The sequence below is a fragment of the Sander vitreus genome, chromosome 15 (assembly GCF_031162955.1).
Source record: "Sander vitreus isolate 19-12246 chromosome 15, sanVit1, whole genome shotgun sequence".
In the NCBI taxonomy this organism is placed as follows: domain Eukaryota; kingdom Metazoa; phylum Chordata; class Actinopteri; order Perciformes; family Percidae; genus Sander; species Sander vitreus.
Window position 1 is genome coordinate 25585787 of NC_135869.1, and position 26462 is coordinate 25612248.

Here is a 26462-nt window from a genome sequence, read left to right on the forward strand (position 1 = left end):
ACACTATAACAAACTTGGAATATGCTTATAGGCATGCATAACCAACCATACCTTCACGTGGGGCGGAATCAGTTTGAGTTCAGTTGCAGTAAATGGCTACAAACTGCAGTAGGTGAATGTATATCTGATGACTGTTGTAATGCAACACACCTGTCTCGGACACTGCATGCAAACACAAGGCGCCGTCACTCACCATACCTCTGCTAATGGTCGGCTGTAGGTTCCTGTAGCGGCGAGTTCCAGCCAGCTAAAGTGAATAATCTGTTAGCTGGAAAGATTATGCAGAGAATGTTAAGGAGTGGTTGAGTCGCCATGAAGATGTGCTTTTGTAAACTTCAAAACAACAGGAACATTTGTATAATCTGTTGATGTTTTATTATTGTTGAGATGTGTTATTAATCATTTTGGGGGGGGGGGGTCATAATAAAAAAAAATGTTTCAAGAGGCAGACTTGTGTCAAAGCAGAAATAATAGAGCTTTATTTCAAGTGAGCGTAAAAGGTCATTAGTCTTCATCACATGTTTAGGCTTTCGCTCCTGCTGTTGTTTAGAAGTCGTGTTGCTGTGCAGTGCAGGCAACAGTTACACAAGAATGGACAATATGAAACACTAAAATGGCAGTAACAGACAAAAGTTGTCCTCATAATGGTGAGAGGCAATTAACAGCGCAAACAAACAAAACAAATATAAATAAGAAATGTAAAATTCATAGCAACATAATACATTTCACAACAAGGATGTAAAAGGAACTGTGCCTCTTGTGCTGGAGGTAAATGGTTAAATAGAAATGGGTTTTAAGCTGCGATGGACCATGAATCAAAACAAGCAGTGCTTAACGCATATGGTTCGGATATGTGTGCAGTAGTAATAAAGAATATTTAAATGATACACATAAAAACAAAGCAAAGCAAATATTTTACTTTCCCAGATGGATAATAAGATATTAAAAATACAGTTCCGTTTAGGAGAAGAGGGACAGAGGTGACGATAAATAGACACAGCATGAAAAAACAAACAGAGTAACTAATAGTCCAAAAATTCGGAAAGTCACAAACATGATTTAAGATGAACTACTTCTGTTTTTTAATGTGTAAGTAGAAGGTATTATTAAGGGCCAGGCACATTTTATATTTAATATTAGGCTGGGTTAAAACTTATCTCCTGGAAGCTTTACTCGCTCAATCTCTGGCAACTGTTTCTCAGTATTGGCATCTCCCACATTGAAACTAAAAGTGTCCTTTTAGTACACAAAAACTAAAAGTACACAACTACAGTCAAAAGATCTGACATGTCACATTGAATACTGTTCTATATACACATTTTTAATCACACACAAAGGAAAAGAAAAGGCAGTGGTGCAGATTTTCAGTGTAGAATATAATGGCAAAAAGCATTTAACAATATTATTACAGTCAGTTGTTAAAACAATGAAAAAGCGTCTATCATGTATTCTATAACACATTGCGACCATGGTTTAGCCTGACAAGCCAGCCCCACATCCAGATGTTGTGTCTGGGAACTCACCATTGGCAGGGCTCAATCTGAGGGGCGGGATAAACGGTTGTCTTTCAAATTCCCTCTGCACGCAATAGGATAGAACTACAACCAACCAGACAACCAACCAGGCAAAACTCCGAACACATCTTCCTTTTTTAAGAATGACTTCAGTGCCGTTCTTTGTTCTTTTCTCAAAGAAAAGCTGAACTCCAAGTCTTCCAGAGTTGCGGCCAAAGCCGATTCCAAAGTCCGCTGTTCGCCAGCACCAGCAGCCATCTTCTTTGTTTTCAAGTAGCAGGGAACTCACGCGGAACCGTCGCAGCTCTGCCATCATTATATTAAGCCCCGCCCACCGAGTGTATACACGACGTGATTGGCCTGACTAGAGTTTGGCTTTTCCAGCTCGAAAGCCAACGGAGAGTTGGTAGACGACCCTGGCTGCAAATGACATTTGCTGCCGCTAGGGTGCGTCTAGATTACTAGGATAACCATGGTCAATAAAAAATGTTAATGCAAGTATAAATAGAATTGTCTCTTATCATGAATGTTTGTCATGAATGCGTCAAAAACAAATCATCACACTTATCAGTGCCATTGTGGGAAAAAAAGGTTAAAGTTGCTTTTGACACAAATATAGTTTTTAAGTCATTTACAGTAAGTCACATTTGTAAAAATGTGGACAGCAAAGAGAAAACTAATTAGCTACAAAATGTCAGGTAGTATTGGGTGTCACGTTGGGAGAAACGTCTGTAAAAAAGTTTCTTTTCTATAAGTTTTGGTCTCAAAACTTTGGTCATTTTACAAATATTTCAAATCTGTATGCATCCATAAGCGTTCATTTGTAATTTCAAGTAAGTTGTATAAACTATCCTGATAATAGTCAGTCATAACAAATGTTTTTTTTGACTAAATATACATTTCACTAAATCAAACATAGTTTTATGGCGTTTTATTTCCATGCACGTCCATTTGTGTGTACAAGAGGCAGTTTAAGTGAACACAGCATAATAATTTGAATTAAATAGGGACAAATGTGCCTTAGAAACCAACAGACTGATATCAGTATTTGTTGTATTGATTTCCATAAGCAATACAAAATTAACATCTGTTTAATAAAAGGTCAATTTTGCCTGAGAAGTGAATAGGCCTCTGTTCTTCTGATATTAAAAATCCCAATTCATATGGAATGAATTTGGCTCCATCTCAATCACATCCTTCACAATACAGATCGAGTCTTCCTAATTCTCAATGTGTACCAGGTCTCTGTTGCTACCAACCCCTTGTGGTTTGTGACAGAGGGGTGTAGACTACAAGGTGCCTCCTCCGATACATAAAACTTACAGGGATATGATCCTTTACCTCTTATGAACACTTTGCATTGTGTTGTTTGGAGCGACGGAGGCGTGGCTGCTGTGAATCTAACCAGGAACTCTGCGATGGTGTAAAGTAACACATTCTCTCTCTACTACGCTGAGTGCCCCAAATAATCAACCACGCTTCAAAAGCACCACACCCCAAGCTCATTCTTGGGCTGTGACAGCTTTTCTGCATCTGGGCAGAATGGGGTTTCTCCCCTCCTGCCGACTCCCCCAGTGCCTGCCCACTGCCCCCAGCCCAGACCACTTCCACCACCGATACCACCAACGCTGCTGCTGCCGTGGCTGCTGCTGCTCCTTGGGTCTGACATGGGGGCTGAACCTGCACCAGTGCCCTCCAGTCTTGTTGTCTGTCATGGCCGCGACAGTGTCGTGTAGATAGGCTGTTCCCAGTGTGTGGGGCTGTGTGACTGCGGTACGCTGGCTGGGTCAGTGATGGCAGTGTACAGGGGCCTCTGGGAAGGCCCCATGTAAGAGAAGGCAGAGTACAACCCAGAGGCCTGGCTGGAGTGGGGGTAGTATGGCCCTGAGGCTTGGTGGTCAGCATATTCAGCAAACTGAGCCCTGGAGGCCAGTGAGGGGAAGGCAGAACTGTAGTGAGGAAGGCTGAGGGGAGTGTAGGTGACATGGGAACCTACTGAGGCTGTCTCTGCAAAGTGACCTCTGGCCTCACTCTTGATCTGGGTCTTGGAGTGATCTGAGCCCAGAGGGGGGCCGTGATGTTGCAGCGGCTGCTGCTGCTGCTGCTTGGAGAGCCAGGCTGCTGAGTGTCCACTGGCCGCTGCCAGAGCTGAGGAGATGCTGTAGTTGTACTGAGAGGACGGAGAAGCTGTTGCAGCTGCTGCTGCTCCAGCACTCTGCCCAACCCCCGGGTGTCCATTTGGGGGAAGGTACTGGTCAAACTCGTTGACATCAAAAGGCTCCATGTTGGCCATCACCTCATGGCTCATCTCACCAATGTCTACATTACCAAAGTCAATGTGAGGTTTACCAGATCCTGGAGCACCTGAGCTTCCCTCTGCTCCCATTGCGCCACGGGAGCCCCCATTCCCAGCACCGTCCCGCTTTCCATCCCCTGCCTTCCCAGACTGGGGCTCGGTCTTGGGAGTGGTGGGAGGTGTGGGAGGACTGTGACTCTGACCTGTAGAATTACAAGAAAAGTAGTTACTGTAGTTTTCTTGGCAGACTCAAACAAGTATCTATCTGTGTGCCACACTATCCAGTTTTATTAGGGGTGGGAATCACCAGAGGCCCCAAAATGCGATATTATTGCGATTTTAAACATATTGCGATATTCTGCAATATATTGCAAATTATTACCTTTTTTCCAACTTCAAATAATGTCCCCAAAGGAAAACTTTGGGAAAATCTGTTTTATCTAAAAAGATACATTTCTCTGTTCAATTTTATTGTTGCACAAATTCTAGTGGACTGAAAAAGCAATTGATTTTATTCTAGTACCAAAAAGTTAAATTCTCATGTGCAATCTATATAATTAAAAGTTGATACTTGGCGTCTGTGTAACAATACAGTATTGCCATGGAAAATATCCTGTGTTGTATCAATTTTTTTTCCCCCACCCCTAAGTTGTATACAGACTTATCTAACAGTGTGACAATGAGGTAATGGCAGGGAGCCTGCAGCCAACCTGCAGCATGAGGGTGGTGCCCATCTGCCAGAGGGGACCCGGCACCCCTACTGAGGGCCACATCCAGTTGGAGGCCCTTGTAGTGGGATTGGCTGACCTCACCCTCCGAATGGCCATCGGCCTCACTTCCTGACCCAGAACCAGGCTTTCCACTTTTGCGGCGTCGTGGCTGGTATTTGTAGTCAGGATAGTCCTTCTTGTGCTGCTTCCGCAGCCGCTCTGCCTCCTCGATGAAGGGTCGCTTGTCGCTCTCATTAAGAAGCCTTGGATACAAAGAAACAATGTTGGTTGTTTGTTTAAGGTATGAAAAAGAAAAGTCTCAGCACTCAATAAGAATTAGGCCACACTGTTGGCTTTTTGCTCTGGTATATATTCTACAAGATAATGCAAAAAGTGTGTAGAAACTTTTCCTTTCGTAAAATGGTAATGGTAATCATCTGAGAATATTCAGAGCATTTATTAATGGTAACATGAATACTAAAGAAAATGCATATTGCGATAAATTATTTATGGCTTCATTCTGTAGAAAATCAAGGATCTGGATAAAGGGGCATAAAAGAATATCAACACACAGTATATGGGTCAAAATGATCTTTTACAGATAGCAGTGATATGCTCGGCAACCTACTATCCAGTAATAAGTTTGATTAATTTTCATAGCATATTAATACATTCTGCCTCATTCACTACATCTGCACCGCTGCATCTTATGTCATGCCTGCCAGGGGCTTTTGACTGTTGGACAGTAATGAAATAAAACCAAAGATGCATCCTGTCTGCACACATGAAATTGAGCTCCTTAATACTACTGCTGGCAGGAATGGCATGAGAAACTCCTGACCTTCCTCAGCCTCCCTGTTCATCGTGTTTGTGGGCCAATTAACCAATCATGCCAGAGCCCAAGGTCAAGTCTTTATCTAATTATGGTTCAGTCCTCACAAGGTTAATGGATTTAACCTTTCTGACCGTCTTCTCAGCAAATAGCGAGGGTTCTTTGTGAGAAAAAAGACACTGGCTGGATGGTCTGACAGAACTTTAAACTCAAAGAACTGCAAGAATCCTGTGATCAAGAGGCAGCAGTGTTGACCACTAGCCTAACGCTCAAGCATTAAATCAGACAGTCAAAAATGAAAGATCTTGCAAAGCCCTGATTCCCTCAGGAGCCATTCATTCGACCGGGCCATTAATTGAACAGTGTGTGAAATTAGCCTGGATTCAGGAACATGTGACCGTGGCACACTCACAGTAAACACATACAAATGCTTCTTAACTGGTGAGCTGTGGCGATTAACAAAAAATGTCTGCAGACACATCTGCAGGTCCCAAAACACAGGATTTTCACCGAGGACCGGTGTTTGTGTCCCAAAAGTAAAACACAAACCCCAAACTTTTTTCTAATCTTAATCTTAAGTCGTTTTGGTGCCTAAACGTAACCGTCACGGTCACCTACGGGTAGGGGTGCACCGATCCGATATTAAGATCAGATATCGGTCCCGATATTGACAAAATAGTTATGTTAGTTAGTAGTCGCATGTGTGTCGCATGCTGGAAGAGTTGAGTGTACAAATAAATAAGAATTCAATACATTACAGCTATGTTATTTTGTCTTAGTTAGGAAAGTAATGCTTAGTTAGGAAAGTCTGGTGCCTGTAGTCTCTTCCACATGGTGGAAGGAAGGTATAAGGTGGAAGGTATACAGTGTATTATTAATTCAACAACAGTATTGGATCAGTATCGGGTATCGACAGATACACAAAGCCCAGGCATCGGTATCGGTATCAGGACTGAAAAAGTCGGATCGGTGCATCCCTAGCTATGGGTCGTCGTTTCACAATGTTAAATAGAAAGGTCATATTAAACTAAAGTGGTCACGCAACAGTAGTTTTGATGCCTTAACTTAACTTAACCCCTGACATTTGGTGCCTAACCGTCACATTACGGTCAGCGTTTTACATATCATAAGAACCTGGTGATGAGAATACGTTGAACTGAAGCCTTTTAGGGGCTGTCCACAAAACGTTTGTCGTGTTTTTTTTAAACTATGCTGGCCTACAACTAAACACACTAAACCGAGACAATGCAAGCACTAACAGTGTTAAATAAATGTTCATTTAAGTTCAGCAATTGTGTGTCTAATTTAACAATTTATTATTCAATTGTTGTATTTTATCAGATGCAACAAAACAACAACTACATGATATTGGCCGCCCTGCTCTCTAAATATCGGCATCGGCCAATGAAAAACCATATCGGTTGACCACTATCTTTGTTCTTAAGAAATTATTTATTTATAGTTATTTCTTAATATCAGCATCTAAATGTCAGCAGACTTGTTCAGGTGGGCCTGAGGTAAAATCTAAGAGTGTTAATACAAACAATGGGAAATGAAGGGGGATTTGAATACAGGGTGTAAGTGATCAGCTGATTGAGGTGATACTTCTTTGCAAGTCAGACCTTTAGAAAACAAAAAAGTTGTGAAATATTCAGAACAACAACCAGATTGCTTTTCCCATTCGCGTTCTTGAATCTCTCTTGACCATGACACTGACTTGTGTCCTAATCTGGAGCTTTTGCCCCTAAAAAAAGTAAACCATGGCCATATCTATTGCAGTGATGTTTCAGCAAATGTGTTTTTTTGATTTATCCTGAAGATTTAGTGTGCTGCTTTGTTAAAATAAAGTCAAAGTGCAGCAGGTTGTTACTTATTTTACTGTTGACACATTTATGTGTGAGCATCATCTGAACATTACAGGGATTTGACAATAGGCGCTGAACTACATCCACATGAAGTGGCCTCCTCACCTCCAGAGCTTCCCCAGGGTCTTGCTGAGCTCCGCGTTGTGCAGGTGCGGGTGTTGGTCGGCCAGTTTCCTCCGCGCCGCCTGCGCCCACACCATGAAGGCGTTCATCGGCCTTTTCACGTGCGGCTTGGTCTTGCTTCCGTTGTTTACGCGCACGGGCATTGGCACGAGGGTCCAGTCGTAGCAGTTGAGCACCTGGCTCACCGCATCACGGATTCCTGCGGGGAAGCGGTCGTCGTCCTCCTCGTCGGATTTGATAGACGAGCAGCCCGCCGCCGAGTCGTCAAGGCCCGCTAGCTGCGGCTGCTGCTGCCCGTGGAGAGGCGAGTCCCCCCCGCAGGCCGCACCGGAGGAATGGCCCGGTGACAGGGAGCGACTATCGTCCGACATCCCGGGACTTAGCTCAACCTCCGATAAACTCTGCTCCTCTCTCGACATCTTCCTACACACACACACACACACACGCCTCCAGGTGCGCAGAGGATGCAAGGTCTGTTCCTAAATGCTCAGCTCTAGCCTACCTGTCCTGTCCCTGTTGCTGCCTATCCCTACGCACGGAGTGTCAGCTGGCTGCTGCCTGATCTGTCTCTCTGGCCTCCTTTAAGTTATATTATGAACTGCCAGTCTGTTTCTACTCTCAGCCTCCGTTGCAAAACTCTGTGAGGGTTCCACATTAAAGTTCTTTCCATCCGTGTTGTTGGTATCATAGGCGGCTCAGTGCGCACCTTGGACCCCAGTTTACCTGCTAATGCACAACTGTCTGCGCCAAACTCACCCGGTCTCACTTCCCTCCTGACTTCCCCTTCACTCTCTCCTCCGTTTGTCCCGCGTTTGAAATCCAACAGCAATCACCTGAAACAGCAGTGATGAGAAGCGTCAGTTCAACAAGCCAGAGGTAAAGTGACCGTCACTGCGTCTTTGGGCAACAAACACTTCACCAACACATGTAGGCCTTTTCACCATAAGGTGGAGGTGCTGTTAGCTGTTAGTGTTTAATACATGAAGGCCAAGTCAAGACCTCACTATGAGGAACATTTGGGCTTCGTTTTGCGCCATTTCTTTCCCTCTATCACGGTAATTAAACATGAGACCGGCCCTGAAAGGATTGTCAACCATTTGTTTCTCAAGTCCTTTTCTGAGCAGCGTCCCCATTTTGCCTCCACCTTTCACTTCACTTTTGAGAAAAGCCTCAAGGGATTTCTTTAAATGTCACGAGTAATGGAAACATGAAAGTCAAAACTAAAAGGACTTTATATTCGTTCAAATGTGAGACACATAGGTGACTTAAAATAGTCTCACTGGTGTTCCTTGTGTCTATTTATTTCCAGACGCCTTATGGAACTTAATATTCATACGCTATCAAAAAGGTTGAGATTGGCCACCATAGCACAGAATTTCCTTAATTCCAAAGTGGAATTAATAGAAATTCATAGTTGTTTTTTTTTTGCATGTAGTTCAGTCCTAAAATAAGGAAGTAGCTTTATTTGCAGAGGTCCAGCTTTGCAGAGTTCGTCTCACCCCAAACAAGCTACTGTTTAAGGTTTAGCAGTTATTCCAAGCTCCCCGGAGAGTGTTGGAATCATATGAGGCAGCAGCAGCACAGACCTTGGATTTATACGCTGCAGTTCTTGGATAAAATGGCCTGGCGCTGGAAATATAAACCCCGTGTGTGTACGTGCGTGTGACATACACAGTCTGTTTATGAAACAGGGGCAGGTCTGTCGGCGGGAGCTAAATGTGGCCTTGTTTTGTCCATTAAATCAACACCCCTGCCTTAAACTTTACGTCCTAAATCAGCGAACTTCCTGTGAACCAGCAACACACAGCCTGCTGGTTTGTTTTCTACTCCGGTATCGTATTGCAGGAAAATTAGCGATCTCGCTCACGTCCAGTGACGTCCAGTGACATTATGAAACAGCTTGTCAATGTAACAGTCTGTGTGTTCATGTGTGGGTTCAGTGGGGGGATATACCCACTGAACTCTCAGGTTACCTCACCTTTATATTGGAGAAAAAGGGTCACCATTATTTTAGCCTAAGACGTAGGCCAACACTAAGCCTAATTCAATTAATATACGACTTTCTGAAAATATATAGGGCCATTAACTAAAGCTAAATTACAGAGTATGTGTCGTGTCGCTCTTAATAATAGTTCTACGCGTTAATTAAGATCAGAGTGAATGTCTGGAGGAATGGTATCCATTTCCAGCAGAGGTGCATGTAAAGCTTGACCATCTGTCCGAGGTGCATTGATAATGATATTCGCCTGCCACCTGGTCTGCAAAGCCACTTCACAGACTTGTTATCACGGCTCAAAAGCGTCCTTGCTGCAGACACACAATGCGTAAACACCATGCGTAATAGGCACCAAATGCCTCATTGCGCACGTGTTGCCTCTGTTTGCGCGACGCGCGGGTTGCTTGTAATGTCACTCTTATGAAAGAAAGGAAACAGTAATGATGGAGAATCACTTGACTGAGTTATTGGTTATAACATCCTATCCTAACTGACCACATTGATTATAAAATGTATTTCTTTAGCAGATAAGGGCCTCAAATTAGGAACAACCAAGCGAATAATGAACTCAACAGAGTCGTCTGTCCGCTAGGCAGGCCCATCATTTGTCATTTGATTTATTATCTGATAATATGTCATATATAAAGTTTGTTGTTTTCGACACACCCTTAAATCATGTTTGTTATCAATTCACACCACAGAGCACCTTTATTGTGCGTAATGAATTCCGGCTATGTGAACTCATTATCGCCGCTTGACTTGCCTGTGAGTTGGCCTTAATTTGCTTGTTTGGAAACTTTTTCTTCTTTTAATTAGTTTTAAAATAGCTCATGATTCTAGTGACAGCTCGTCCACACAGCTCCAAAAACAACAGTAAATATAGAACACACCTGCACACGATGCAATTAATCTAAGTGCACTGTAATCGAACAAGGAACATGTATAAATAAATTGTTCACACTGCTTTTTAAATCCGCAGCAAATGCTGATAGAGCATGGCTACTTATTTATTTAAACTTGTCCCTTCTTTAGTAAACTGTTTGGGCAATAAGCTTTCCTTAGTATGGAACCGGTTGTATCTCAGTTAGTCGAACAGAACAAGCTTGAATTTGAAATAGTGTCAAGAAAGACTGTCAAACAAATGATGATTAACAATATATCAAAATTAAAGACAGAAATCAATTACAAACAGGAGCACTTGATGCACTGACACCATTTCAAGATTCACCATAACCTGGGTTTATGATCATAATCCATGTCAAGTGTCCGAAATTATTCGTTAAAGCTTATACCACACTGTTTTTGGTGCTGAAAACACATTTTGTAACAGCACTGTTCTACTCAGAGACCTGAATGGCAGAAATGTTACATTATTAAAGAACCGACAAGTTGTATCAGTCATTTTGAACCAGTCTAAAACCACAACCCTATAGCTAACAAAGAGTCGTTAATAATTATCATGGCAATGTTTAAACGATTATTTGATTATAAGAATACATCTGTAATTGTGAGTCGGGGTTCTTCTCTACGATCCCGACGAGAAGAAATAATGAGTTGGCAGAGTCAGAGCAGCCACCAGCAGCAGAGAGGAAAGAGTTGGAAATGCTAAGCACCTTACTTCAGTAATGAGAAAAGGAGGTCGCCGGTGTAGCACGAGAATCCGTGAGTTCCCGAGTTTCCAAAGTGACGCTCGCTCCCGAGCCCCCTCGCTCGCGCTGCCCGAGTATGAATGCCTGCTCTGTGTCGGTACCGGGGCTTAAAGAGCTCCTTGTATGAGGCTGAGAGAAAAAAATAAAAAGATACTGGGGAGGACAAGTCTTAAAGGAGCAGTACGGATGCAGGCTAGAAGATCTCTGATTGGCTGAAGAAATAGCTCTCTCTCTCTCTCTCTCTCTCTCTCTCTCTCTCTCTCTCTCTCTCACCAAAGCTCTTTCAGAAAATACAATTTGTTTCTCTTTCTATGAGTTAAGGTCGAATAGAGTCAGATATGAGCCTGCGTAAATTGTGCGCACAACATTTTACGCAAAGAGAAGTTTGGCTACACACTGACGATTATAAGTGGGAAGATGCTCATCAGTCAGCATACATACACATATTCTGTATTGCACTGTGTAAATGAAATCAAGTGTGCCGCTGCAGTAGTTCCTTGGACAATTCATCAGCTGAGAGAAATGTCCTCATGTGTTGAACATTTGATAATGACGCAGTTTAATTTCTGAACACGCTCGGAGGCAAAACAGTTTTCTGTCACTGACAATTCCACAAAAAAAGCAACTTTTTTATAGATCCTTTCTTGTGGAAAATGGGAACAAACTGCGCCTCACAAACAGACAGAGGCTGCAGTTCACCAAACATATCCCATGCTGTTCAAGCCAAGATGCAGCCAAAGGAGAAAATGTTTGTCAAATTGTACGAACCTTTGCGCATCCTAATGCCCCCAAACACAATCGAATAGACCGATTTAAAGGTCAGGGTTACCGAATTTGCACCAGCAATGACTCATGTAGGCCAAAAAAAAATCTAATTCTTCAGGCAGAAATAAACATTTGGGTGCAAAATGATAGCACATGTCCTAAATCATAATAGGACAAAGCCGATATAAGATTTAAATGTTTCAGGTAAAAGCATAAATTCATGCACGCTGAAGCTATAATTGAGTTTTATATTCATGTTTATGCACTTTGACATTCACCACCACATCACAGGTGTATACAACATCCAAAGGCCCTTTAAAAGACTGTGTGGCATCCGACATGACAGTGTGCCTCTTTATGTCCGTGTGTGAGTTTTATAATTGCATCAGCGCCTCTTACTGAAAGCCACAGAGTGCGCGTTTAAAACCAAACAGTATATTGCAGAAAGGAGAGGAGACATTATGGGACGCACGGATACAAACACAAGCGCTGTTCTTCACAACAATGACCCCTTGTATGCCCGCCATGCGACACACTGGCACCCAATCCGAAAATCACCACTCCCCCCCCTTATTGTCCATTAATGTCGACTATGATAAGGGAATCCTCACCATGAGTCTCTGTCTGATTCCTCCTCTCCCCTCCTTTCTTTGCGTCCTTTGTTTTTTTTTAATCTCAGGTGAATTGTCATCATGTGATCAAAACGAGCACCCCCTTCCCCCTCAAATGAAAAAAAAGAAAAAAAAAGAGTATGGAACAAAAAGCAGTTTTGTGCATATGAAAAAAAAGAAGGAATAGGCTTGTGTCTTCCCTTCTACCGCCATTCTTTGTCAGCGTCTCAACAAACTCTGACATATAGAAATAAAAATGCTCCAGGAGCGCGGCGACTCAGCCCCGGGGAGCTGTGATGGGACTGCCCGGCTGCTGGAGCTTTAAACAGGGGATTTTCAGAGTGCCACTCAGGGGATTTCTCTCCCGCTGTGCAGCGGAGGATTTGCGGCCCGGCCTCGGTTTGACGTGAGTGTTTGTTTTGGCGTGTCTGTGTGTGTGTGTGTGTGTGTGTGTGTGTGTGTGTGTGTGTGTGTGTGTGTGTGTGTGTGTGTGTGTGTGTGTGTGTTTGTGCGCAAATAATGAAGGTGGTGAGAAATGAAGGCCCAACAAGTAGGCCTACTTTGCTACATGATTTGCTGACATTTAGACCAAAATATGTCTATTAAAGTTACACATGTTTCTACAGCCACAAGGTGTTTGAGAGAAAAGTGTTGGTTGGTTGATGGAATAAGTCAGACACTTTATGTTTCAAAATGCTGCAAAAATATATTTTCTAATAAGGTTGTTGTCATTTGTAACTATCAGTGAGGAACATTCCAAGCAGACAAATAGACAGAATGTATTAAATCCCTAAAGGCTAACCTCTGTCCGAAAAGTGTTGCCTTCAGGATGATGGATGACTTTGAGTGGAGAAATGAAATTAAGCGAAGATAGACGGATGAACCGTTTAGGAAAACAAAACATTAATTTTGTAATGTGTATGTAGCCTATAAAATCTCGCACCAAAGCGACGTGTTATTTAACAATGGTATTATTTCTATTAGGCCTATGTATTACAGGGAAACAATGTATGCAGTCAGTGTGTACAATTGTGCTTTAATTATTACAATAACATTTTCCCTGAAGTAATTGTAAAAAATGTTTCAATGAAAAAATATAACTTTTAAAATACTAAAATGTACAGAACTTAAAATAAATTGGTGTCAGTAAAATGAAACGAGACTTCAAGCCTTTTTTGATTTTGAAGAAATAATACGCAGTCAATGATTTAATCTGCTCCCAGTGAAAAATAGTTATATTTTTTAGATTGGCATGAATAAACGTATTAGGTCTATGAGAAATTATGATCACAGCAAATGTAGCCTTCTATAAAAGTAGACTAATAAAAGAACCAAAAATTAGGAGAAAAAAAATCTGATTTGATTCTTAGTTATTTGTTTTCAACAACATGAACCCAAAGAAAACACACACACACACACACACACACACACACACACACACACACACACACACACACACACACACACACACACACAGGCAGTCAAAATGATACACACTTGTCCTGTCATGTGACAGAGATGATGTAGTTTGTTGAGAAGTACACACACACCCACATCAGCCACAACACACACGCACACACACACACACACACACACACACACACACACACACACACACACACACCATCACCCCCACTACTCAAACTGATTTTATACAGTCCTGGTGAATATGATGTATTCCCAGTTTATGTTTCTTAGGATCAGGATCCAAATTTGATCTCTATGCCAACTAGTCACTCCTCTAACACGATGTAACACAGGGCTAACAGACTCCAAAACGAACCAATGTACCAATGTAAAAAAAGAAATATGAAGCTTTAAATTGTAAAAATAAAATAAAATAAAATAAAAAAACTCAAATCCAAACCTGTGTGAACCTAGTCATCTACTGGTGAAAGACAGGTACTGAATGGACTCTCTGCTATTGGCTGATCTTTGGTGCTAGGTGATGTCACACTCTGTAGGGACCGACACACAAATACACAATCAATGTACAAATTTGTAATAATTTAACCAAAACAAAACAAAAAAAAACTGGCACACTGGAATAAAAGAAAAATAATGCCTAAGTTTCTGCCAGATAAAAAAAAAAAAAAAAACATAGCTATATATGTTTTTGTATTTATTTGTTGTGATTTATTAACATTAAAATGGAATCACAACTCATTTCATAACCAAATCAAAAAGATGAAATCTTACATGTTTTATTAGCCCTTATTGTCACGTATTCCTGTTACTTGTTGCATGTTTCCTTTAAGCTATATCAAGTTGTTTTGTATATTGTATCTAGCTACGTGGCGGGTATGATGTTTTATGTTTAAGAAGAAAAAGAAAATAACTTTATGGGATCTAGAATCCAAATTTAAGTGTATTATATTGTGTGTGAGAGCATTTCTTCAGCATAGACGCCAAGATTTTTCTGTTTCCGACAAACACATTCCTGCTGATCTCACAAGAGGCACAAATCTATTCAACTGACTTGGGAATGACGTTAGTGTGGTGTTGTCAAAAGTCTGTATCATTTAAAAGCTGTTATATACATATATATCTATTACACACAAACACACTCTAGCTCTACCCCTCTGTGCCACTCCAGTCTTTTCTCATTCTTCCTCCCTCTCTCCCTGCATGCACCTGTGCAGGACGGAGCAGGTGTTTCAGTATTTGCTCGTTGAAGTGGATCAGTCAACCTTGCAGAAAGGTCCGGTGGGCTACAGTTATTAAGTTATTATCAACTCTGTCTTATAGGTTGAAATAAAAGGAGCATTCAAGCTTGAGTTCCTCTGGGATAATGGCAGTAGTAATGAGATACTGGTGGATTTCCATTTATTTTCCTGCCCTACAGGGAGGTCAGAGGTCAGCCATAAAATTAGAATAGAATTTATAGATTATTCTCTAATAGTGATAAATATTAGTTACATCCCCAATTAAAATGTCAAGGAACCTTCAAATGGGTGATAAAAAAAAAAAAAATCCAGCCTTCCACAAGGCCTTCCTGATCTTGTGCCTCTGTCCATCTGTCTTAATAAATTCATGCAGCTGTGTTACATTTAAATAGGTCCCCCTCTTGAATGTCTGTGAATCCTGCCTTTGTGCTCATACCACCAAAGTTCCTATTCTCTTGTGTTCGCCTTTTCTTTTTCTGAGTTACTGGTGTGTGTGTGCGTGTGTGTGTGTGTATGTGTGTGTGTGTGTGTGTGTGTGTGTGAGGTTGGCACGAACTTGGAAGGGCTTTCACTGCAGCTGGGGAGTGAGGTGGGATGTTGTGTGTGTGTGTGTGTGTGTGTGTGTGTGTGTGTGTGTGTGTGTGTGTGTGTGTGTGTGTGTGTGTGTGTGTGTGTGTGTGTGTGTGTGTGTGTGTGTGCATAACGTGTGTCCTATGCCTGCACATGCATGCATGTATGTTACAGAAGGCCATGGTTGGTAAATATGTGTGTGATGGATGGTGCTGGTCTGGTGGGGATGAATGGGGGTGAGACGTGTTTGTGTGTGTGTGTGTGTGTGTGTGTGTGTGTGTGTGTGTGTGTGTGTGTGTGTGTGTGTGTGTGTGTGTGTGTGTGTGTGTGTGTGTGTGTGTGTTGCTACCTTAATGAATAGCCCATTGTGCGTTCTGCTCCATATCTCCACTGGCCAGCCAAAGGAAAGAATCTAGTTACTTCACTTGTGTGAGGGGGAACATCTAAAGGAAATTGATATATGGGGGTTGAGGTGGTGTGTGTGTGTGTGGGGAAGCGTGGTGGTGGTTGGAGGAGCTGGGGGTATTGGAGTTAGGGTCCCAGGTGAGACCGAGTGGAAGAGTTTAGTTACCTGTGGCTGATCTCTGCTGGTATTCTGTAGTCATCCTTCTACTTGTTTTTGGGAACTTAGCTTTCCTGTTTTCCCTCTCAGGAGGCATTTGACATTAATAACTTGTGCTCGTTTATTGTTCATCGAACTTTTAGGTTTACGATTAGAGTTACAGTGTTTTGGAAAAGTACATTTTAAATGAATAAGTTTCTAGGCTTGTATTGTTTTTTGGGGAGAAACGATGACCTGCTAATCTATCACCTAGCAGTTCTTAGCTATACTGGCAGCGTGGCTGTGTCAGTCTGTCAGTCGGTCGAGACTAACTTACTGTCAGATTGATTGCCATCATTTTTTTTTAGACATTCATGCTCCCCAGAGAGGATTAATCCTACCAACTTTGGAGATCCTCAGACCTTTCCTTTAGCGCCACCAGCAGGTTGACACTTTTTGGCTTTAAGTAAAATATCTAACAACTGGGATGGATTGCCATGCAGTTTGGTACAGATATCAATGCTGCTCAGAGGATGAATCCTAATGACCCTCCTACTCTTCCTGCTAAGGAGGAATTGTTATCATTTTGGTGATGCCCTGACTTTTCATCCAGCACCAACATCAGGTCACATTTGCAATTTGTCCAATACTTTGGTTTATGACTAAATACTCAAGCCATTAGAAATAATAGGTTTAAAAGCGCAGCGGTGCTGTTATCGTTATTGGTCTGAAAAGCCTTAGTCTCCCATTGCCAGACCTTCCTCCACAGAGCTGGCTAGTCCACACAACATTCCTGGATTGGAGAAAAACGTGCTATGGTTCATTGGCATTTCTTTAAGCCAATCACAATTGCCTTGGCTAAGCGCCGGACGCAGGTACGGTGCCTCTGCAAAATAGCCTCGGGAAGGAACTTGTTTTGGTGGAACATGTGCACGTAGGGAGGCGAGCTCTGGAATTAAAATGGCTGTCGAGTGTGTGATGTGAATTTTACTCAAAAAAAGAGAAATATAATTTGATTGTCGGTTCTATCTCGGAGGATGTTTCCCGAATTGACCGGAGTTTAGAATACCAACACAAAGAAAGCAGAAGGTGAGGGACATCCGGCCGAAAATGACCTCCGGTCCCAGGAAATGAAACGTCGTCGACATAGACTAGAAAGGCCCTTAACTGTGTAATGATAAATCCATGGCGCTGTCCTGAAGTAGAAGACAGATTTGTAATTGCGACTTTTTCTCTGAGTCCTGCACTCCTGTCGGTTTCATCTTGGATCTATAATATTCTCTAAACTATATAGCAAATCACCTACTGGTTATATGTAAGTGACTTTCATAAGATTGCACAGCGTGTCACCCTTCGCGATTAAGTAAAAGGCTGCATGCATCTCAGTTGCATTAAGGGTTAGGGTTAAAGTTAAAAAAAAACACAATCACCATGATAGAACAGAGTACTGTTAAGATTTGTGGATTAACATTGTAGAATATAAATCTTGCTTATGTAGATGCCGTTAGCTTAAACAATTACGACTGATATACAGGATTCCTGTTTGCTAAATCATTTATATGTTTATGAAAAGTGTTCTATCATCTGTCATGCAATGACACATGGCCTTTGGAGCCATCAATTTAGGTGTACATTGATTACTTTTCTTATACACCCATATAAATACACTTAATCACAGATGCACTGACAAACCATTTAGCATCAACCAAGACTGACCCTTAAAGCTGTGGGGTTGCTGAGCCCTGCTGCAGCTGTGACGGCAACAAAAGGCTAAAGGGGGGAAAAAAAGGGGAGGATTCAGGAAGAATAAGAGAAAGAGAGTCCTCAGTGCTTCCTTGTATCTCTCACAACTTCCTCCTGTCTCCCTCTCGGAGAAAAATCACATTATTTCCGTCGACCTCTCTTCAACTAGCAAGTAGTTTGAATGTGTTTATAGTACGTGTGTTGTTTCGGCTGTAAATGCCCTCACATATCCCTACACATATAAGCAGACTTCATGCCAAGATTTGGAAACTCCCAAAAAGCCCATCTCTGTAGGACCAGGGGACATGCTTGAAAAATGATAATTGGGCGGAATGAGAGGCGAGGGATGTGGAGATTGAGTCATTTGCAGGAAAATGCAGAAAATGATGTTCAAGAATTCAGCTGGGAACAAGGGTGTCCTTTGTTCGGATGTTTCTGCTGCATGTCTGGTTGCTGTTTGGGACATCATCACGCTGCATTGATGCGCTTCTCTAAAAATGTTCAATTTCAATGATTCTCTCAGAGACTGTTTTTCCCCCTGGACACAAAGAAGATTCTCATTAAATATCTAAATTAGCTCGACATCCTGGTAGCTGAGAACAACAATATGCGTTTGAGATACTTGCAAACAGTAGTGGAAAGTAACTGAGTACATGTACATTTACAGGTATTGTATTTTAGTACTGCTTTGAGTTGTGTACTTCCAGTGTATGCTTCTTTATATTTCTGTTTATTTACCACATTTGAAAGGGAAATGCAGGACTTGTAATGGAGCACCTCCACAGTGTGCGATTACTATGTTTACTTTCAACCAGAGGTTAAATATTTAACTGTAGCAGAAGGACTGCCTGGATTAGATCAATTTTACTCTCAAGTAAGAGTAAGACACTTGTAATAGATTGTTGTCATAGCACACTTAAAGGTCCAATGTGTAGGAATTTCTCCCATCTAGCGTTGAGATCATATATCGCAATCAACTCTCTCGCGCCACGCAGTTCAAAGTACGTGTTACAGCTACGGTAGCCTTCACGCTTCAAAAAGCCGGTCTCTTGCTCTTTTCAATCTCCTTTTTCTTTTTCTGGGCGAAGAAGAAGAAGACTCCTGTTCCTGAAATTTGGATTTTGATCACGTGTGGTCCTCCATGGTCCTCCAGGAAGCTACGATACCCATTAGCAGCATTAGCAGCATTAGCATGGCTGACGTATTTCAAGATGGCACATGAATATGGAGCATCTACCCCAGTTCATGCAAATGAAAATGTAAAATTTCAAGCCAATAGGAATACTTGGAATTGATGGTGGTGGTAAATATTCATGAAAAAGAACAAGTTTGTGAACGGGCAACACAGATTTTGAGAATGAACAACTAAACACATTACACACTGGACCTTTAAAGATTGGCAATGAGGAGAAGCTAATATTGAGTCTACCCTCATTTAAATTAAAAGGGCGGACAAATAAACACCTCTCAGTACAATCTTATCTCATATCTTGTATTAAAATAAGATAAGCTTGTATTGATCCCCAGAGGGGGAACTCAGGTGTTACAGCAACACAAAGACAGAAATAAGTACAGCTAAATAGAGAAATAAAAAGAAAATAATAAAATAATAGGTACATACAATTAATATAAGACTAGAAGTGAAAAAGAGCTATACAAGATCAATTACAAACAAAGTTACGAGCTAAGCGACAACACCTCTCTAAAAAAGAGACACAAATGAGTGTAAACGGCCTATTTACTGTACAATCTTTTGCAAATCAAGAATATAATAGAATGCCTTTTATTGTCACTATAAACATGTACAATGAGATTAAAAGCAACTCCTTTTCCAGTGCCAATATATATGTAAAATAAATATACAACATGAAATAAAATAAGTAGTGCAAAAAATGGGGGGTAAGGTGCACAGTTCTGCGACACTATATACATATAAAAAATAAATATGGTTTTATATACAGTGTGATTCAATCAAGATTTCTTTCATGGAAGAACTTTCTCAGAAAAGTACACAAATTGCCAGCTTTGGTCATTGCTGTTCATCGTCAGCCCCATGATTTGATAATGGTTCCTGTTATGCTTGTATCACGCTGTTATTAATTATTGAAGAAGGAGAAAAATACTGTACTGTGCAATGAAGTTGCTGCAGTAAGCACTGTGTCTTTTTCACATGGTTTGTGCTTCGTTTTGTTGTGTTTCTTGGACAGTGTTGATACTTTGTCTATATAATGTGAAAGTTCATAGTATAGATATAATCATCATGTTGTTTTCAGACAGCCTCTCTGATGGGTTGTACAAGTGCATTAGAAACATCCTTTTGTTTTGTTGTTTGGTTGCATACATCTGGTTGGCATCCCGTTTGTAGACAGTTGGAATTAATTCAATTTTGAGTTAATTTTGCACTAAAGGAACTGAAGGTCATTTTTGTCGCTCGATTATGTCATTGTGCAAATGAGCTGATCCGAGTCATTCACGTCCTTGTCACTCAATGGATGAACTCCATTTGATGAGCTGATAAACTCATTTCTTCCATCAGAATGTTCCTTCAAAAAAAGATTGTGTTGTAACGTTGTAATGTTCTGCCATTTAATTGTATCAATCACTGAATCATCATTGGGAGTGCCTTTCACCGTCACTGTGTAGTTATCCAGATCTGGGAGTGGATTGACCTGGGATTTACTTCCGTTGTGTTTACAGGACAGAAGCTGTTTCAGTGTGAGAGGGAGAACAGGAAAAGGGCTGATGCTTCTTCGGAGGAGATATGGAAAACTAGGAGGATGAAAAAGTCACTTTCCAATCATGAGTTTTGCTCGGAACATTGAATTAAGCAGCGTGAACGGGTGGGGGCCTCCAGGGTCTGGGGGCGGCTGGCCGCAAAGATGCCTGAATGAAAGAGTTTGTTGTTTGATGCTGGGAGAGGGAGATGAAAGGGGAGAGGGAGATTGCGAGTTTGTCGGACATCAGTCCCCTCTCCCATCGCCTTCTCACCCTGCGGCCCTCCCTCGCTTTGCCCATGTGAGCTAGAGTTCAAACACAGGGTTCACAGCTGCTCGAATACACACACACACACACACACACACAGAAGTACTATGTGGATGAAAACATGGGTGTCCACATGCAAACAAACACGCACTTAACTAAAACATACAGGCAGATGCGCTAGGGCCATGGCCAAAATCTTCTATCCCGACATTGGTCATTTCATATCTAGATGACGATATGTATCACGATATAGCATGTTTTCTGGTAATTTAATAAATAAATAGTATATATGAAATAACCACATGGTAAAGCCCATTTTTGTACACTCCTGTGTGAATTAAATACTTGAGTATTTTCTCATTTTATGAAGAACTTCAGTGCAAAATGAACGTAAAGCTTCACCCAAATGACATAAATATTGCCGTAACGCAGTTCAGCTGCTGGTTTTTCAACATTGCGATAGAAACAATATAGGAAAAATATATGCTATAGACATTTTTATATCATTTTGACGATATATATCGTCATATCGCCCTGCCTTAATCTGCATACATGTGTATACTCAACGGAGTACAGACAAACACACACACACACACACACACACACACACACACACACACACACACACACACACACACACACACACAGCCTAGGTCCACACTAGAAAACACCAGTCGATCACACACAGAAAGATTGCGCATATTGTGGATAACAAGTCAGTCAAAGATTAAAAAACGTTATTGCCCTTTAAAGCGGTCAATAATGAACATTAATCTCTGGCAGAAGGAAAACAAAGAACCATCTCTTCATAAAGATTGTGCAAAATGTTAAGATTATTGACCTATAGCAGTTCAAAGACAGCACTTGTGATAAACAGAACAAATCATCTTGTGCAATACCGCAAGAAAATGTACAGAGATCATAAATTCAAAAGGTTGCTACTGACAAACACGTTACAAGCACCTGTAACCCTATTACTCCCATTCAGTCGAGAGCATCCAGATCAGAAATAACATCAGTGTAAGGGTTCAAGTTATCGGGCCCAACAAACAAAGCCGTCCTTGTCGTGGTCAGCGACAGACGCTTGTTACGGTTCAGTGTTGTCTGTTCAATTGTATTCCGTCTTGATCAGTTAAGATAATTCTATTTAAACGCCATCAAGTTACATTAGAGCCCATCGATTCGCTTGGTCGACATACTACATGGACGCCAAAAGTATTTACTTAATCAACTGCATCGACATTAAACACTTACTGTAAAAGAGATAGAGACAAGATGGAAACGCCTTCTTACAGTTTTTGCAAACTAGTCTCTAACAGTGCTTGACCCTTTGTCTGGTTCCCTAATTCTGTGTGTGTGTGTGTGTGTGTGTGTGTGTGTGTGTGTGTGTGTGTGTGTGTGTGTTTTATTGGATGGCTTCCCAGTTCAGCTTTCATTTTTTAAAGAAGTAAAAAAATACGCAATCCTGTCTTAATAACGAAACATAATAGATGAACAATGTGAGTTTCACAGTCCTACCTGGCTCAAGCCTACAGAGTGAGCAAAGTAAGCTAAACATCTTTGTAGTATCATGCAATCCAATGCAGTGGTGGACAAAATAACAGAGACACGTTTCGACTAATTCCTTTGGATGAACTGTAACGTGTTTGACAGCTTTTCATGTTGTTCAGTCCAAGTCTTGAAAAGCAGGGTGCCGGCCTCGTTCTTCTCCCCATGACTCTCTTTGTCCAAAAAAATATATTTTTGGAATCTGTAATTGTTGGAGACAGTTGAAAAAACAAAGCACAGGCTCAAGATGGCTGAAGAATTTGCAGGAGGAGTTGTCACTTATGAAACAGGGGCATGTCTGAAATAGAAGGGGGTTTCCACAGCTAAATGTGAGGATAATGTTCTGCACTGACTGTGAGACAGCCTTAATGTTTTAATGTCGGAGTAAATGTGAAACGGATCCAAGCATAGCAGAATCAGAAGCAGCTGATTAATACAAAATTAATAAAAAGAAACGCACACACGCACGCATGCACGCACGTACACATGCACACACACACACACACACACACAGCGCACACACACACGCACACACACGCACGCATGCACACACACAGACACACACACACAGCACACACACACACACACACACACACACACACACAGCACACACACGCACGCATGCACACACACAGACACACACATCCCATAATTAGCATGCTAACAGGCATTTAAATGTCCCACACAAAGGTTCACTGTTGAGCCTAGGTTGCTCACTTTGGAGACAATGCACAATAAGAGTCAGTGGGAGCCCCAAAAATCACCCTAATAGCCGACGTGGCCCAGCATGGCTTCTCCCATTTTACCATTCCACCGATCACACTCATTCACTCACTCACTGACTGGCTAATGAAAAGCTGATAGCCTCAAGGCCTATGGTCACTGAGCAGCTTGCCCCTTCCTCCTCATTTCCCTCTTTTCATCTTTTTCTCCACCGGCAGAAATGCCGCTCCAGGTTCCCCAGAGGTTCAGAGGTCCGATCATGTGTGGGCTGTTTTTTGCTGTCGGGGTTCTTGTGCATGGGAACAGCGATGGACTGACAGACAGACAGACAGGGATGGAGGATATGTAATTAAAGAAAGATCAAGACGGGACAAACCATGAGGGCTGACAGGGGAAGTCTCTTATTTGCCTGACACAGGATGATTTTAACTTGATTAAAATCTAGACAGAAATGATTTAATTATGGGATAGGAATTGATAATTACTGAAAAATGGAAATACTTTACATATTGTAAGGAAAGTACCCGTCCAAGCAAACACAGCTGTTCTGTCAAAAAGCAGTCCTTATATCTTCACAATGTCAGAGATCAGGACATGCAGTGTTAACATGCAGTGTGCTTATTCCTGACAAGATGCTCCGTATGTTGCTGCATGATCACCAAAGCACATTTCATAGAAGCTGCAACGAGCCTGGGTCTGTCTGCAATGAGGTTAAGCCTCACTAAACCCCCTGTCAAATTCCTCAGGACTCTTTATTTCAAGCAGCACCTGAGTTTTACAATGGAATTACTGCATAATGGCCTAATTCCCCCAATACTTTTTATCAACCTGTCAACAAGTCCAATGTTAGGATGTTTGATGTGTTTGTCTCAGCAACCAAATTTGCACCAATCAGACAGCTGGTAACACTATAACTAAAAACATCTTCTTCAGGCAATCCCTTCTGAGTTAAAGTCCATAGGTGTCTTCATATCATCATATCCACATACTGTAGTTTTACTTTTGTCACTTTTTAGATTTTCTTTCAAATTTAAAGGTCCAGTGTGTAATGTGTTTAGCTGTTCATTCTCAAAATCTGTGTTGCCCGTTCACAAACTTGTCCTTTTTCATGAATATTTACCACCACCATCAATTCCAAGTATTCCTATTGGCTTGAAATTTTACATTTGCGTTTGCATGAACTGGGGTAGACGTTCCATATACATGCGCCATCTTGAAATACGTTAGACGGTAAGGGACATACAGGACATACTGCTATAAACTCACAGGTGCTGCAAATGGGTATCGTATATATATGCAAAAAGGAGTCTTCTTCACGCAGAAAAAGGATATTGAAAAGAACAAGAGACCGGCGTCATCAGAAAAAAGCGTGAAGGCTACCGTAGCTGTAACACGTACTTTGAACTGCGTGGCGCGAGAGAGTTGATTGCGAAATATGATCTCAACGCTAGATGGGAGAAATTCCCACACTTTGGACCTTTAAATTAAATCATCTGAGTTCACAAAAAGATAAAAAATCGTCAGTATTACCAATAGTCTGATATCAATCAATCAATCAATCAAACTTTATTTATAGAGCACTTTTCATACATGTAAAATGTAGCACAAAGTGCTTTACAGTTAAAAGCAATTGACCCCCCACCCCCCATCATATAAATGCATCCCCAGACTCCCACAGACACGCACCCACCGCCAACATCCACACACACCATCTCATACACACAATAAAACTAACATGTGACTGAGCACGGAAAAGCTAAGTTAAAAAGATGGGTCTTGAAAATCTGAACATTCTCTGCAGCCCTGAGGGCCTCAGGCAGGCTGTTCCACAGACGGGGGGGCGTAGTACTGGAACGACGCCTCTCCGTGAGTGTTTGTCCGAACCTTGGGAATAATCAAAAGGCCAGTACCGGAAGACCTTAGGGTCCATAGGGTAAAAGCAGTTCAGAAAGATAAGAAGGCCCAAGACCATTAAGAGATTTAATACCAGTAAAAGAACCTTACATCGATCCTGAAACACACGGGGAGCCAATGCAGTGATTTTAAAACCGGCGTAATGTGTGCCTGCCTTCTGGTCCTCGTCATCACACGAGCGGCTGAGTTCTGTAACAGTTGGAGAGGGGAGATACTGTTTTTGGGGAGACCAGAAAGCAGGGCATTACAGTAGTCAATGCGACTGGTGACAAAAGCATGCATCGGCGTCTCCGTGTCAAGAGAGGCACTTTTCCACGACTTGACCAGAAGTAAACGAGACAGTATCTTCAGATTTAAGCCACTTTAAAAATAATATATCAGATCAGTGCATCGTCAGATATATGCAGTATTTATTGAGAATTAAGTATTCGCCATTGTGTTGTCTTTTCTGAGATGTCACTGCCACTTCGATGCACTTCCTCCTCACACTGCCAAACCTTTCCAGAAAATTCACAATGTTTTTTTAGCTGTGCTACTAATACACACAACCAGTGGAGGTCAAAACTAATTTGACTTTTGCTCTATAGGGTATTCATTATCATCTTATTGTCTTTTTCTCAAAACATTCTTGAATTCTTCATGATCCAGGGTTGAACTTCTCTGCAGCATCTACGGTACACCACTAGAGGGAACATACGGTTCAGTTTTGTGCTAAAGCTCTCTGATGATAGAAATGGCTGCAGAGGCATCTAGTGGGTCTGGAGTTTCATAGCTGCATTAGAAAAGAGACAGTTTTCTTCAAAGGTTCAGTCTGTGGACTGGCATGTTATGCATCTTTTACCAGGACTCCAAAAGGAGCAAGAACCAGAAATATATAAATATTTATTTGAAACATCAAAAATATACAAGGATGAATAAAGTGCTTTTTACTTGACATTCTTCTCAGCTTATTTCAATTAGGACAATAGTTTGGTTAGTGCATGTTTCTCATTAGATTTATACAAAGCGGCAGGCAAAAGAAACAAAGTATGATGTCTGTTACACAAAATAGCATTTACAGTTTACTGTTTTCCTGCACTCAAACTAACACTGCAGAAAGATCTTTTGAGTATACATGGGTTGATCTCAAGCAATTTTATAGTTATTGCATTATAAATAACCTAAAATTAGATTATAAAAATGCAGTTGCGGTATCATCAGGTGCAGCAGGTAGACTGTTCTGAAAGCTGTGAGACTCTATCTAAAGGTGACAGGGAAAAATACATTCACATTCTAATAGTTGCTGGCCACATAATGGCCCAAAGGTATTGAAACATTTGTTGGTTTCAGATGCTTAAACCTACATTGTGTAAGAATTTCTCCCATTTAGGGTTGACATTGTATATGACAACCAACTGAATATTACTTTCTAGCT

General features: G+C 41.5%; 1 protein-coding gene across 2 annotated transcripts; it reads right to left on the reverse strand.

Moving 5' to 3' along the window:
• Positions 1 to 451: 451 nt before the first annotated feature.
• sox10 (SRY-box transcription factor 10) lies at positions 452 to 11073 on the reverse strand. Of its 2 annotated transcripts, none has more exons than XM_078270598.1 (4): positions 10955 to 11073; positions 7323 to 8173; positions 4521 to 4783; positions 452 to 4013 (listed from the first exon to the last, which is right to left on the reverse strand). In XM_078270598.1, exons 2-4 carry the CDS (start codon positions 7757 to 7759, stop codon positions 3226 to 3228), a joined length of 1488 nt encoding a protein of 495 aa, XP_078126724.1. In that variant the 5' UTR covers positions 7760 to 8173; positions 10955 to 11073; the 3' UTR covers positions 452 to 3225. The 2 variants fall into 2 exon arrangements, with proteins under 2 accessions (XP_078126724.1, XP_078126725.1); XM_078270599.1 differs by having other exon boundaries at positions 10950 to 11073.
• Between the last annotated feature and the right edge of the window lie 15389 nt (positions 11074 to 26462).

Bases quoted from the DNA above. Each gene is read 5' to 3' on its own strand.
- sox10 (XM_078270598.1), bottom strand. From the start codon at position 7,759: ATGTCGAGAGAGGAGCAGAGTTTATCGGAGGTTGAGCTAAGTCCCGGG. The intron at 4,784-7,322 runs GTGAGGAGGCCA...TTTGTATCCAAG, and splicing joins ACCCTGGGGAAGCTCTGGAG to GCTTCTTAATGAGAGCGACA. The intron at 4,014-4,520 runs GTTGGCTGCAGG...GTAATTCTACAG, and splicing joins GCACCACCCTCATGCTGCAG to GTCAGAGTCACAGTCCTCCC.